Raw genomic sequence first — 14,711 nt, 5'->3', positions numbered from 1 at the left:
CACAGTGAGCCTGTCCTTGGAACCGTGCCTCCCCCTCAACTCAGGGCCCAGGGCTCCTCCTTCCTGCCACAGGTCTGACAGGTCCGGGCGGTGCCCGGCACTCCCAGGAGGCCCAGAGCACTTGCTGAGTCCGCCTCCACTTTAGAGCGTGAGGAAGTAGAGATGGTGGCATCCTGGGGAGTCTTCACAGCTGGTGCCTTTGGAGGAGCGGGGCAGTTTCTGACTGACCCGGAAGGGGGTGGCTGGCACCTGTGTTTGCACAGAGCTGTGTATGTGCAAAGCGCCTCGTGTGCTTAGGTACGTCCCCTCCAGGGTCCAGGGCAAGACGGGACAGCAGGCATCAACCCGAGGGTCACAGAGGCCTGGGTTCAAGTCCCAGGGACAAGCTGGGTGAGCAAGGCCCATTGTGTCAACACCCAGGAGCCTCTTCTGGACCTGGGGGTGTGGAGAGGGAGTAACAGCTTCCTTGGCAGCTGCTTTGAGGGTTAAATCGGGCGTAAGGCATCCAAGTCAGCACTGGGGATATGTCAGAGATGCCACACGTCTGAGCTGTACTTTTCTTTCCTGGGTGGAAGGCCGGTCTGAAAGAGCGAGAGTTCTAAGCCGCAGGTGGAGCCTTGGCCTAGAGCTGCCCTTGGCCTTGAGCCGCCCGTGGCCTTGAGTCACGCAGCCATGGAGGATGCTGGGAGAACAAGGAGACTCTGTGACTTACGCACCTGTTGTGTGTCAGGCGGCACGCTAGGCATTTGCGTTTGTGGTCTCTAACTTTCCTTAGTATCCTCTGAGGCCCCCGGTAACCAGCCTGGTGAAGTGACTCACCTGGTCTAACCCGTGGCAGAGCCAACCTTGAACACAGGTCTTTGGACTCCAAACCCACGCTCTGTCTGTCACCAGGCCGGCTCCCACTGTGGCAGGTGCCTGAGCGGCCCTGGGAGCCGCTGAGAGAGATGTAGTCAGGATGGGAGCACTGACAACACATTAAGGAGAGAGAGGTGGGAACAGAACCCCCTGCTCCAGCCCTCAGGCTGCCCCACCAGGGCCGGATTCCCACAGGATTCAGGGCAGGAGAGGTCAGGGGACAGAATTCTGCAACCTGTGCCAGCCCAGGTTCGCAGCCTGGCTCCATGGCAGCCTCGCCTCTCCCTACCCTGTCTGTGGCTGCCGCCAGCTTGACTCCCCCAGTTATTGCACACCCCCCAGGGCAGGTGGGAAGCGGGGACAGGGAAGAACAGAGACAGCAGAAACAGGGAGACGGCACCTGGGGACTTGCCCCGGCCCTGCCACTCACACCCGTGACCTGCGGCCAGCCAGCCAGGTGCTCTGGCCATGGCCTTCTCATCTGTGGAGTAAGGCGGTGCCCTAAGTTGGCAGATTTTCAGGCTGCATACTACAGTTGTCTCCCTCTTACACCCCCCCTCCCCCCCCCCCCCCCCCACACACACACACACACAATTCCCTCAACCAGTTGAAGAAAGGACTCTTCAGAAGGAAGGGCGGGAAGAAGAGGAAATGCACAAATTTTAAAAAATCTATACCAGCCAGGCTCAAATTTCTTATAGCTCAGACATTTCTTTCATATTTTTTCAACCTTTTAAGGGGGCCCAGAAGAATGGTGATCAAAAGAATTAAAGTCTTTCTGATCAAAGCGGATTGGATGGCATGGACACTTGCCCGATCCCTTGACCTTGTCTGCAGGTCTTCTCAGGTTGAGTCGGCAGCTGGGATGAGAGCTACCGAATTCCTGCATCCGGGAGAATTCCTCCCACAGAGGGCTGGGCGTGGGCCCTGAGTTCCCAGCTGTGTGGGTGCCAGCTTCTGCAGCTGCCCCACACCCTGGCACACACAGGCTTCCTGGTGCTGGCCAGTTGGCTGCTGTGGACAGAGATGGTCCTCTGCTGCCCCCTGGTGGCCATTGTCACCAAGGGTCCAGCCTCTGGGACAGCTCAGCTTGGGACCCTCTCACCCCAGCACAGGTCAATGGCACCTCCAGGATGTTGGGTGCATCCTGCCCACCCCCGGCCTGGAGCTTCAGCCACCTTACAGGGCCCGGTGATGGCAAACTGGGGCAGGAGATGCCCGGTCTTCACTATGGGCTTCTCCCCAAGAGGGATCCTGTCACCCTTGTTACTGCGTCACCTGTTCCATGTGGGAGCCCAGACAGCCATCCCAGCTCTCCCACCGCAGAAGCCTCCCTGGGGCCCCAGTCACTCTGTCGCCTGGTTCATCAGCAGCATCCAAATGTACTCCTTCCTCTCTGGGCCCCGAGGCTCAGAGGTTGAACAGACAGGTCGCACGGCAGGCTGTGGCACATAGAGCCCGACCAGGCCCGAATGTGCCGCCTCGGCCTTCAGAGTGTCTTTGTGAGGCAGAATCATGGACAGCAAGCAGCAGACATTGGAGTCCAGGTGTCAGGGTTCACTCTCGGCCGCCTGTGGTGATCAAGGGCTCATCTGACTCTGCCCCCCTCCCCTCACCAGTCCAGCAGAGCCACTCAGAACACACGTGCCTTCTCTGCAGCTACGCTCTCCTCCCTCCGAATGAGCGTGGCCTTTTCTTGGAGCAGACTCCAGGAGTGGCACTTAGCACCCACAGATAACTGAAGTTACAGCCCATCCTCCTGCCCTCCCCCCCCCACCCCCCCGGCCTGTGGACACAGCTCTGGCATCTCCTAAGTCTCCTCCACACTCACCCCACTCCAGCCACGCCAGTCTTTTCTCCCACATCAAGCCTGTCCCTACCTCAGGCCCTTTGCACATGCTGTTTTCGCTTACCTGGAACACACCGCCCCCTCTCCCACTGAGTTCTGTTTTTAGCTCTCGTTCACCTCCTAGGGAGCCTTCCGTGATGACTAACGTACTCTCTCCCCCAGCTCACCTCCATTGTCTCTCCCCCTTTGCCCTGTCTTATTTTTCTGAACAGTGGTCACTATCTGGATTTACCTTATTCACTCATTGTTTATTACGTATATATTGTCTGACCCGTCTGCAACCCTCCATACGCCCCTAGAAGGGAAGCCTATGAAAGCAGGGACCCTTGTCCTTCTTCCTCCCCAGCACCTGGCACAAGGCACGCAGCATGCGTAGGTATTTGCTGAGTGGGCACACGCGTGAATCAGCAGGGTCGTGGCTGCCTGGGTGGCCGTCCCCGCGCTCCTGGGGACTGGCTCTGTCCCTCGGGAATGCTGCTCCGTGCCGGTGCCCCCGCTCTCTAACGTGGGCTCTCTCTGCAGCCGTCCTGCTGACCGTGTGCTGCCTGCGGAGGAAGAGGAAGGCGGCCAACCCCGAGAACAACCTGAGCTACTGGAACAACGCCATCACCATGGACTACTTCAACAAGCACGCCGTGGAGCTGCCGAGGGAGATCCAGTCCCTCGAAACCTCCGAGGTACGGAGCCCGGCCCAGGGGTGCCCCGGAGGTGCTGGCCCCGCTGCCCGGAGCCGTGGGCTCCAGAGAGAGCTGTGTGCTCCCCGGGCAGCAGCAGCAGCAGCACCGGAAGCTGCAGCCCCACCCAGCCTGGGGTCAGGGTCTGCCCTTCAGCAAGAACCCCAGGTGCCTTGCACACATAGCAAAGTTTTGGAGTCACTGTTCCTGAGAACAAGCCAACAAATATTCACAGAGGACCCGTGTTCCTGTCCGGGGACTGTGGAGATGAGAGCTTGCTCTTAAGCGGCCCAGATACCATTGTGCTTGAGTCTGAGCCTCATGCATCATTCACAGACAAAGCAGACTAGGGGAGAGGCAAGAGGCGTTACAGCTGTGGGCACTCAAGGGAAGTCTACACAGAAGACTTAGCAGGTGACCCAGCAAAGGACGGAGCCGGGGCAGGTGGCGAGGGTATGGGGTGCAGCTGAGGGGCATTTGCCAAACACGGACCTGGGCTGGGGACCCAGGTCTCTGACTTGGGCGCTGTGCCCTTTCCACTCCGCAGGGAAGGTGGGTAGAGGCCAGGGTGCAGGATTGGCAGGTGGGTGGGCATGGTCTTGGATGGACTTTAGTCGCGGGCAGCAGAGGGTCATTGAAAGCTCTGAGTTTTGTGTTACCTGGTTTTAGGATAAGGCAGAGGCTGGCCCCGCTCTGAGTGTGGGCTGCAAACCCCTGAGCACTAAACTCCTCCTATTCTCTCTGCAAAATTGGCCCGTGAAAACCGAAGTGGGAAGGCAGTGCTTGTGAGCGTACTGCGGGGAGGCCAGGAGTCTCTCCGGCCCAGAGCACAGGCCGCCGGGCACAGCCAGAGGCTCTGATGCAGAGGCCGCCCATCGACACAAGCTCGGGGTTTCGCACGAAGCTCAGTTTGGGTTCAGAGTGAATTTTATCGGTTTCCCTCCCAGGAGGTCCACTCCCCTCTGTGCTTCAGTGCGGGGTGGAGAATGTCCGGCCCACAGCCCTACAAGACCCTGGAAATCATTTGTCCAGGGGTTAGGGGTGAGTTAATTAAATGTTTGACTAAATATTGCAGGCTGTGTTTCTCCCCCGCCCCCCAAATATATTTTATTGATTTTTTTTACAGAGAGGAAGGGAGATGGATAGAGAGTTGGAAACATCATTGAGAGAGAAACATCGATCAGCTGCCTCCTGCACTCCCCCTGCTGGGGACGTGCCCACAACCAAGGTACATGCCCTTGACCGGAATTGAACCTGGGACCCTTCAGTCTGCAGGCTGACTCTATCCATTGAGCCAAACTGGTCAGGGCCAGGCTGACTTTTAAGTTGATAGTTTTGTAGGACCCGCAAATGATGTTTGGATGTAGGATCCAAATGGCCCATGGCAGCAGAAAGGTTCCCACCCTGAGCTAAAGCAAAGCTACCATTTGTCCCGCCTCCCTGGGCACGCGTGTGCACTGCAGACTACCCACAGTGGTCATGGTCACAGGGTCTTAGCTCTTAGCTGCCCACTTAGGAGGCTGCCAGGGGCGTTTGCCCAAGCCCATTCGCGGGTGCCCGCCCCCCTTAGGGTGGACGAAAGCCTCGGATCACAGGCCCGGGCCATGCGGATGCCCAGAAGGTGCTGGGAAACTTTTCCAAGCTTGCGTTCCTTTCCCTCTTCCTTCCCACCTCCTCCTCCTCCTCTTCTTTCTTACCTAAGTCGCTTTCTCCCTTTCACGCAGAGAAAAGTCTCTGGTTCCCTGGGCGGGCACCTGCTTTCTGAAACTGTAAAGGGACAAGCCGGGACCAGCCCCCACAGTCCCTCCCAGCTCAGCCCAAAGCCCCAGAGAAGGGCTCTGCCCACTGACACGCCCCGTCATCCTTACAGAGGGGCTGGCGTGTGTCACCCTCAGGTGGGCGCCCAGGGAATTCCGTCATCAGAGAAGACATTTCACCAACAAATGGCCTTTCCCTTTTTTCATCTCTTTATTCTCCATAAAGCACTGCATATTGCTCAAAATTACATGTGTTACTTAAAAAAGAAACTTCAGAGCATTCACTGTGGCCTCCGAGAGAGAAGACATGCAAGCAGGTCTGTCTTAGACCAGTCAGTCCCGGGCCTGCAGCTCGGCCTCTGCCCTGGAACCACCTGCAGGGCCTGAGGCTCCACCTGTTTAGAACTGAAACAATCGATGCCTTTTCCCCTGAACCAGTTCCCCAGGCTGAGTCAGTACAGCTGTCCTGGCCCACGGGTGCTTGCAGCCCTAGGCGGTGGGGCCACAGCCCTTCAGACGCCGAAGCACTGGAGGGCCTGATCTGGGTTGTTTACTTCTACCTACAGCGCATCCCACAGAGATTCAGACCCTCTGCACATCTAATTCTGCAAGAAGTGGGGCCAGGATTCTGGCCTGGCTCTGGGGGGGCTCAGGAAGGGGGCAGTTAGTCCGTAGAGGCTCTGACATGGGGGTGGCAGGGCAGGAAAGAGGTGGACTAGTGTGGGGTGTGTCAGGGAGGAAAAGCAGCAAGGTCTCCCAGAGGTCTGTGAGGGAGAGGCAGGAAGAAGAGTCTGTGGCCCCAGTGGACCACAGTTTGCCATCTGGTGTGTTTGTGTGGAACATGGTGAGTTCTCTCCGACTTCGACAAGGAGAGCAATACCATCTCAGAAAGCTGAGGTGGGGATGACTCCGGAAGCAGGAAATCTTTTTTGAAGCTGCTGTAAAAACCCGAAAGAGCAGAGAGGGCTCTGCACCTCGGCACTGGCAGGGAAGCGGGTGAAAAATGCTTACCCACAGTCGGAGGGTCCGTGTCTTTAAGAAGGGCCACCCGGGGAAGCCCTCCCAGCTCACGCCCTCTCCTCCCTGTCTCCGCAGGACCAGCTCTCAGAGCCGCGCTCCCCAGCCAACGGCGACTACAGAGACACGGGGATGGTCCTCGTCAACCCCTTCTGCCAGGAAACGCTGTTTGTGGGGAACGACCAGGTGTCGGAGATCTGACCGCAGCACCCTCGCTTTGCCATGCCCTGCCTTTGGGCTCTACACCCTAAACATACAAATATATATTATAAATATAATCTTTGTGTAACCCCGACTTACAGAGAAACGTTTTCAGCTTTTTTTTTTTCCTAAGAATTGTCAGCGTCTTTTTTATAAGTGTGGTTTAAAAAAAAAACTTTACAGAACGACCCGTGGCTTTATAAAATAAAGGTATTTCTAAGCAAAGCAGTTGCACCGATTGCTTCTCTTCACAACTGTCCTGGAGCCCTCGCAGGTCCCAGCAGCCCCGGGCAGTGAGGGCATGTCACATGCGTGACCCCGGAGGATTCTTAGAGCTCAGGTCCCGCTGGAGGCCATGTGCACACAGCCAAGGCACCCGGGGGAGAGGACGGCAGAGCCATCACTGAAGCAGGACGCAGACGGGCACCACTGACTGAGTGTAACTCCTCTGAGCAGGCCGGGGTCCCCCGAAGTTCATCCTGAGGCCCCGGCCCCCTGACACCACACAGTGGGACCCATCGCCATGCCACCCACAGGCCTGCTTTTCCCTGGCGAAGAGAGGCTGCCCTCCGAGAGGCACACGCCTGCCTCCCCCGCAGCACCACGTCTGCGTCCCACACCGTGCCTTCCTCCGGAGAGGGTGCCAACACAGATCCGCCCGAGCTGGAGGCTGCTGGCCCTTCAGGCATCACATGGTCAGGGGCTCAGCTTCTAGGGGTTCAGCTTCGTTTCTCAGAAGGCCACGGGAGAGTGCCCCTGAGGAGGCGCTTCCGTGAGAAGCCTTGACGCTGTGACTTCTCAATCGTCCTGCGATCTTACGGAAACGAAAAGGCCGAAGCCATCGCTTGGGAGAGGAACCATCCCATCCTCGGCATTGACACCGATTGGCTGTCAGCACATGGACTCGCCACCCGGCTCTCATTTCCCCCTCCCCCCACTGCTCCCTCCCTCCCTCCGAGGGCAGCCTCCCCGCCCCACACTGTGGGTGGCAGACCCTCGGAGACACGCCGGCTTCTGCATCCTCTCCCTCCTAGGTAGGGGCTGGGCCGGGAGATTAATGCTGGGACGCTTCCTTTCTCTAAAAGAAAAATAGTTTGATAGCATATATTTTGAATAGAGATGTTCTTATAGTCAGACTGGGGATCGGACTTCAATGTCGGCTCATATGTCTGTGTTGTTGGTGCGGTCTCCGTATCATGACTCTTTTCTGTCTTCATCCTCCTTTGGAAAAGATGGCCTTCAGAAACGTGTGTCCTCCGTGTCGTATGGACGTGCCGGACGTGAGTTCCGTGGCTGTCTCTCTGTAAAGACTCTCCGTCCCACACAGACGCAGGTCACATGCTGCCCCGAAACCCTCCCCAGCGTGCTGGGTCTGCCGTGTTATCCTGACCGTGGGGTCTCTGTTTGCGACTGCATTTACTCTGTCAATGTGTGTGTGTACATAGGAAGATGCCTGTTTGTAAACTTTATATATAATATATGTGATCGGAGATGCATATGTTATATATACACATATGTGGATGTATGACTTATTTTTCCTTATCAACAGAATTCAGCTACCGTGTATATATAAATAAACTTATTTTATTAGCCAGAGGATTCGGTTGCTAATACATTTTGTATCCTTTTCATTTTAAAGTAACTTTTAAGTCTTCTTTTAAGTACCCACACCACCTACTATCCAGCTCTATTTTTCATCTACTTTAACCATAGATTGGGTTTTGTGGGAATGATGAGCTAATAGGACTAGCCGTTTATTATTTGATAAGACAGATCCTTTAAAACGTGTTTGTGATTTCTCCAAAAGAGAATCACCCCTCCTCGGGTCTGGGAGGCACCGGTGTGAATGAGGGCACAGCCCCTCCTCCACCACCCCTCTCGGGACTCAGGGCTTTGTTGTCAGTATCAGAGGAAGCTGAAGTTAACCTGGCTGTGAGGGTTACGATTCTGTAGGTAGGGGTGTCGAACTCAATCAGAGAAGGGGCCAAAATCTAAAATCCAGCCTAAATCGCGGGCCGAATGGTTTACTGAACAGTCATTAACTGACAATGTCATAAACTGACAGCGGAGTGCAGTGATGACAGCGCGGTGCGGGCCACATTGCAAGGCCTGGCCGGCCAGATTTGGCCCGCGGGCCTTGTGTTTGACACATGTGCTGTAGAGGGTCATCATACCCATCAATCCCTGGTTTGAGCCCTTCCTTTAGCCTTGAGCCATACATCCTGGATTCACAAGGATGCAGCTCCTGGCAGCCCAGTCAGCGCCCCCTGTGTGAGGATGTTGTCATTGCAGTTGCTCGGGCACCCGCGGGCAGCCTTCCCGGTGCATTGGCCAGGCAGAGCCCAGGCCAGGGCCTGGGACGGGACGTAAGGTCCAGAGAGGTGACACAGTGTGGCCAAGCCCACACAGCGGGTGAGCTGTGGTTCTCTCAAGAAGAAGGAAACCAAGGAGAGACGTGAAGCTGCTGCCAGGATGAGGGGGGATGAAGGAAGCAACAGTCTTGGTTTGTTTCTCTCGAGCCCCCAGGGCTGCCCCCACCATGGCTGGTTCATGGCTGCTGCCCTCCTGAGTCACCTGGCGGGAACTGGGGCATAGTCACACAGCCGCACACCAGCACCTGGAAGGGTGTAGATAGAAAGCCCTGACATTGGCCCTGGGAATGCCTGGTTCGGCCGCTTGTGATCTGAGCCTCAGTTTACTCCTCTGTGAAACGGGGCTGCTTGATGCCCGCCTTGCCCTCACTCAGTGAAACACACACAAGCCCAGAGGAGCCACCCCCACAGCTTGCAGGGATCCAGCCTCCGCCGCCACCAGCAGGAAAACCTGGGAGGTGGGGCACGTGACCCTGCAGAGAATGTGCGAGGCCTCTGCACACGGCCCTGGGCGGCCGGCTCTCTTTCAGCTCCGTGAGCGATAGATAGAAGCTCATGGAAAACAGCAGACACAGCAGCCCTGGGGACAGGGAGCTTCCAGAGAGGCCGGTGACCCAGCCACAGGGCCGCGGGGGCCGCACACCAAAAGCCACTGGACTCTCAGCCCGGCGGGCACAGAGAGGCGATGAGCTCAATGCGGGTGGTGGTGGTGAATGCGCCCACCCGTGCCAGCGTGCCCGTCCAGAGGCACAGGGCGTCCTTCAGGGGGACACGGTCATCGTCCTCCTCCCTGGAGAGCCCCCCGGCCTCCAGGACCAGTGCCATGGGCGGCCTGGGTGCCCGCGTGACCCGCCGCGCCCTGGGCATCAGCAGCGTCTTTCTGCAGGGGCTGCGGAGCTCGGGCTTGGCCTCTGCGCCTGCTCCCAGCCTGGGGAGGGACCTGGACGCCGCCGAGGACCTGGGGGGCTGCCTGGTGGGGTACATGGCCCAGGTGCATGCCCTCGAGCAGGTGAGCCGGGAGCTGGAAGCCCAGCTGCGGAGGCACCTGGAGAGCAAGGCCGGGCGCGCGGAGCAGCAGGGCGCCCTCAGGGCCTCCTGGGCCAGCAGCTGCCAGCAGGTGAGTGCGGGCTGTGCCCACGGGCTTTGCGGAGGGCGGGACCCGGGCAGGAGGCTGACGGCTGAGGCAGGACGCAAGGGGCAGAGGGCAGGGGAGTAAGTGGTCCGAGGCCAGAGACACTGACCATGACCCCTCCTACTTTCATGCTAAAAACACTGGACGGGTAAGAACAGCAGTGACGGAAGTGCCCGAGGGCAGGGCCCACGAGCGTCCCTCTCCATCACGGTCTCCCGGGGTGCACAGCAGTGCTGGGCTGTGGCTCAGTCCCTGACCCCATGGTTCAGAGGAGGAAACGGAGGCGCAAAAGGAAGGTCTTTGGCCATGACCATGCAGAGAGTAGGGGGTGGAGCTGAGAATTGGACCCGGAACTTTCTGGCTCCAAAGCTTGCATTTGTGCCATTACCTCGGGCTGCCCCGTAACCTGTGTATTGAGAAAGAGTTTTTACAGCCGTGGTGGTCAAACGGGATAGCATCGAATGGATGTAGCATGGAGAACAATGAGTGAGTGAAGGTGTGTTCTGGGCCCCTGTCCAATAGAAATATTGTAAATTAGCCACAGGGATAATTTACAAGTTCCTATTGTGTACAGTAAAAATAAATAAATAAAGTAAAAGGAAGCCGGTGAAGTTAGTTAATATTGGTAGTATGTCTTATTTAACTGAAGGTATTTTAAGTGTGGTTTCACCATGTGTTCTATGTAAGACAGTAAGGGGTCATTTGCCTTCACATGGGACTTTCGGCAGTGATGGCAGTGGCCTGTGTGCACACTGTCCCTCCTGGTGGCCCCTGGCCATGAGGGGCTAATGCGACTGGGGAGCTGATGTTTTTATTTCACTGCATTTGGTGACTTTGCATGGTCGCCTGTGGCTGGCGGCTGTCTGACGGACAGGGCAGGACATGAAGCTTCCTCCGTCCTCGCTGCTTAGTCAGGACCTGCGCTCGGCGCTCCCTGCAGAGCTCTCAGCTGGTCCATCACCGGCCTGCAGCCCCGGCTCTAACACTGGGACTGCAGCCAGCACTGCACATCTCATCCGGCTCTTCGTGGGCGGCTGCCTTCACCCCCCCACACACACACACCTGCCCTCCCAGTGCCGGCCTTGGGATTCCTGTGTTCCCTCAACCTCTCACCCAGCCAGGAGCTGCCAGCTCAGACCCTGTGCACCCTTGGACCCCGCACACAGCCCCCAAGACAAGGTTATAAGCCTTCGTTTGTGTGTGGCTGGGTGATGCTGAGCAGACACACTCAGAGGCTCCCCCTGTGCCCCGCCTGCCTCGCATGTCATCCCAGCATGCGTCCCCACGTCAGTCAGTGCCAGCTGACAGCACAGGACCCAGGACACACACTGTCCTCGCCGCTAGGCCCGGGCTACTGTGCGTTCGCATCCAGCGGGGCTGAGGGAGAGCGGCTAGAGCAGCCTGGGCCTTGCAGCTGCTGAGTCTGAGGCCGCCCTTCCTCCTACACTCACTGCCGCAGCCCTGCTGCCAATCCCTGTGCCTCGTAAACTCCCGAGCGTCCCCGGCTGTGCCTGCATTTCTGCAGGGCAGTTCCTTGCACTCTGATGCCACAGACTCTTGCCCATTGACCCAGCTGCCCACAGAGTGGCACTGAGGCTCAGTGCTCTCGGGGTGGCCTCCCCTCCGTGGGTGGAAGCGGCCAGTCTGCAGGAACGGTGATGCCTGGCAGCTTATCCACCCTCAAAAAGGACGTGGCATGTCGGTCGAGCGGCTGAGGGACCAGGCAGGGCCCCGAATAGTGGGGCAGGCCCCCCCAGATGCGGACGAGGGTTGCACTTGCCCCTTGAGTATCCCTGCGCCTGAGGGAGTATGAGATTAAATAGCAGAATTACCCTGAGGGGAAAAAACATGGAAAATAGGATAAAGCTTTCCCTTTTAATAGTCTTAAAGCCATCTTTCTTTTCTCTCTGTTTTTTTTTTTTTAAACAAGGAGCTCCGCCTTTTTATTTTTCACAATAAACCAGGTAAACTGAGGCTCAGATCACAAGACAAAGCAGCCCTGGGGGACAGGGAGCTTCCTGAGAGGCCCGTGACCACGCCCCCAGGCCTTCACCACACGATTGTCTGTATCCGTGGGTTATGCCAGTGGTCAGCAAACTGCGGCTCGCGAGCCACATGCAGCTCTTTGTCCCCTTGAGTGTGGCTCTTCCACAAAATACCACGTGTGGGCGCGCACGTACAGTGTGATTGAAACTTCGTGGCCCATGCACAGAAGTCGGTTTTTGGCTCTCCAAAGAAATTTCAGTCATTGTACTGTTGATAGTTGGCTCTGTTGACTGATGAGTTTGCCGACCACCGGGTTATGCGAATAGAAATGGCATTGTTGATGCTATGAGTTTTGCGGTTCTCACCACAAAATGCCTAGCTATCCGAGGTCAGTGCGTGCCCCTCCCCGCTCCCAGCAAATCCCCGCGCTCCGAAGGAAGCCAGCCAGACGGACAAATGCAGACAGAGCCTGGCGGGCTGTGGCTCCAAACTGGACCCCTGGGCTCAGGGGCAGAGGGCGCCTGTAAAATCCTGCTCCCTGAATATTTCAGAAGTGGAACAGCGGGAACAAGCCGGCGGTCCGGTAGCTAGATGACACACAGACTCTCCGCTTCTTAAGAAAAGAACAAGGAGGCTGGGAACTAGTGGATGTATTTTTATTGGTTTCAGAGAAAGGAAGAGAGAGAGAGAGAGAGAGAAACATCAGTGATGAGTAAGGGGTCTCCTGCACGCCCCCTACTGTGGATCGAACCTTGGCATGTGTCTTACCCTGGAATTGAAAGGCCGACCTCTGGATTCATGGGTCTATACTCAACCACGGAGCTGGGCAGCAGGAATATGTATTTTCGAGTGAAATGACAGCTGCAGAAACAGGCTCTGCTACTCTTGCTGTTAAAGAGGAGGAGGGCGGGCGATTCTCTGTAGCAGGGCGAGGGGCGGCCAGCTGGCTGCTAGTGAGAGGCTGGGGGCCGGGGACTAGTGTATATATTTTTATTGGTTTCAGAGAGAGGAAGGGAGAGAGAGAGTCTGTGTGTTGTTTAGCTACTGGACCTCCGGCAGGAGCAGGCTGGCTTGGGGCTGTATATCTTTGTGGCACTGTTAGCATGTTTTATCTTTACATAATAATTTTTTAAAAAGAGAAGTAATAAGTAAAATTCTTGCCAGTCACTTGTGACAGCGGAGGTCAGGGCTGGGGTACCAGCCAGGCCCAGGGCAGGCGCAGCCCCGCAGCCTCACAGAGACACCAGCGCTGATGAGAACAGGGGAGACCTACTGCGCGACACCCCCAGAGCTAAATTAGAACGGAGCTGGGCAGCTGTGCCAGTGTGGGGGCCGGGACCGGCGTGGGGGGCCGGGCCAGCGTGGGGGGCCGGGCCAGCGTGGCGGCCGCTGGCGGGGGACCCAGGGAATCATTGAAAGAACCGCTGACCCCGCAGAACGGCCGCTGCCGCGTTCCCCGGAGTCTGTGCAGCCGCCGGAGTGGAGGACTCAATTTAGGAAAATGAAGCAGTTTATCGTGCGGCGGCCGGGGAAGCGCAGACAGACCCATTCATCTGCTTGTAAACGAGCCCGTGGCCTGACGGTGGCAAAAGCATTCATTATTCAGCAGAAAGGACAAGCGGTTTCAGCTGATGTCCGCAGAGGAAAAGGGTGCGGGCGGAAGGAGGCGATGGGAGGGAGCGGGGAGGAGAGAGGGGGGATTCCACCCCAAAGCTGACCTGCTGTTGGAGAACAAGGGCTCATTTGTATGCGTTTATTTCAAGGGCCAGAGAGCGTCAAAGTAAGTCTCAGGGGAAATGCGGCAACACGGAGAAAGGAAGTTAGACTCAGGGCCAAGTTATTCAAGCGGCAAGTACCTGCCTGACTCCCAACTGCCCACACCTGCCAGCCCAGCCCGGCTGGCCCGGCACCGGCCCCTCCCCACTCACCGCCCCAGCCCCTCCTCCGCGGCTGCCCGGAGCCTGGGGCATCATCCCGGCCTGGAACTGGGGCATCTCCACCCCCAGGTAAGAGCCCACTCCTTCGCTGCTCCCAGCTGGCTCGGAGCAGGAAGGCTATCTGACAAATGGATTTATTATAACGTATGAGAGCCTGGTGTGTTTAGCCGCATAATATCAAGGTGAAGGCAGCTTTCTCGCGCCGTGGGGAGGGAGGAGGAAATGAGACAGAAGGTGCAGCTCCTGGGGCCCCCAAAATGGAGTTGGGGTCACCAGGGCAGTGTCTGCATCCCCAGGCCAGCCCCACCCGGCACTGACCCTGGTGGGCAGCCCGGGGCAGGCTCCTGAGTGATCAGGTTGTTGGTCCAGATCTCAGCCTCCCCCTGGAGAGGCACGAAGGCCCTGGGGTTCTCCCGCTCCCCCCCCCCACAATGTCCCCAAGCAAGACTGTCCTTCGATGATAAGACTCTAGACACAGCCACCCACGCTTTCCCTGCGGCCGGCAGGCCTCAGGGGTCGGCGTGTCCCCGGGAAGGTGGCCGTGCCCGGCCTGGGGCTGCAGGGCGGCTGTGGTAACAGAGTCAGGCCCAGTGGCTCCAACAATCGAAACTCATCTGCTCACAGCCCCAGAGGCCAGGGGCGGAGACCGAGACGCCCAGGGCTGTTTCTGCCGAGGCCCCTCTTTGGGCTTAGATGGCTGGCTTCCCCCTGTGACTTCACATTTCTTCCCTTTTGGCATCTGGGTCCAAATTTCCTCCTCCTCTTAGACGAGTGCAAGCACCCGGTGGCATCATTTTTACTGAGTTACCTCTGTCAGGGCCCTTTCTCCGCACACTGTCACATCCAGTGGTGCTGGGGATAGGACTTCAACATAGGGACCTGGGGGGGAGGGGGACCCAGTTCAGCCCATCACACCCATTTTATGGAC

At 57.5% G+C, this 14,711-nt stretch overlaps 2 protein-coding genes across 7 annotated transcripts in view; both read left to right on the top strand.

Moving 5' to 3' along the window:
- TMEM108 (transmembrane protein 108) overlaps positions 1 to 7,906 on the top strand; it is a 381,245-nt gene extending 373,339 nt beyond the window's left edge. For all 6 annotated transcript variants that reach the window (XM_084902142.1, XM_084902143.1, XM_084902141.1 and 3 more), the window contains 2 exons: positions 3,230 to 3,384; positions 6,234 to 7,906. In XM_084902142.1, the coding sequence (XP_084758268.1) occupies positions 3,230 to 3,384; positions 6,234 to 6,356 (278 nt within the window). In that variant the 3' untranslated portion in view covers positions 6,357 to 7,906. The remainder of the gene's footprint in view (positions 1 to 3,229; positions 3,385 to 6,233) is intronic.
- Positions 7,907 to 9,413: 1,507 nt separating this feature from the next.
- The window catches only part of BFSP2 (beaded filament structural protein 2), a gene marked incomplete at both ends in the record, with an annotated part of 34,695 nt that continues 29,397 nt past the window's right edge, over positions 9,414 to 14,711 (top strand). The window contains one exon of the mRNA XM_084902150.1: positions 9,414 to 9,845. Within this exon, the coding sequence (XP_084758276.1) occupies positions 9,414 to 9,845 (432 nt within the window). The remainder of the gene's footprint in view (positions 9,846 to 14,711) is intronic.

The sequence above is a fragment of the Pipistrellus hanaki genome, assembly GCF_964339955.1.
Source record: "Pipistrellus hanaki genome assembly, chromosome: 13".
Lineage (NCBI taxonomy): Eukaryota > Metazoa > Chordata > Mammalia > Chiroptera > Vespertilionidae > Pipistrellus > Pipistrellus hanaki.
Note: the sequence above shows the minus strand (reverse complement) of the source record. Positions and strands in the feature narration are given on the sequence as shown.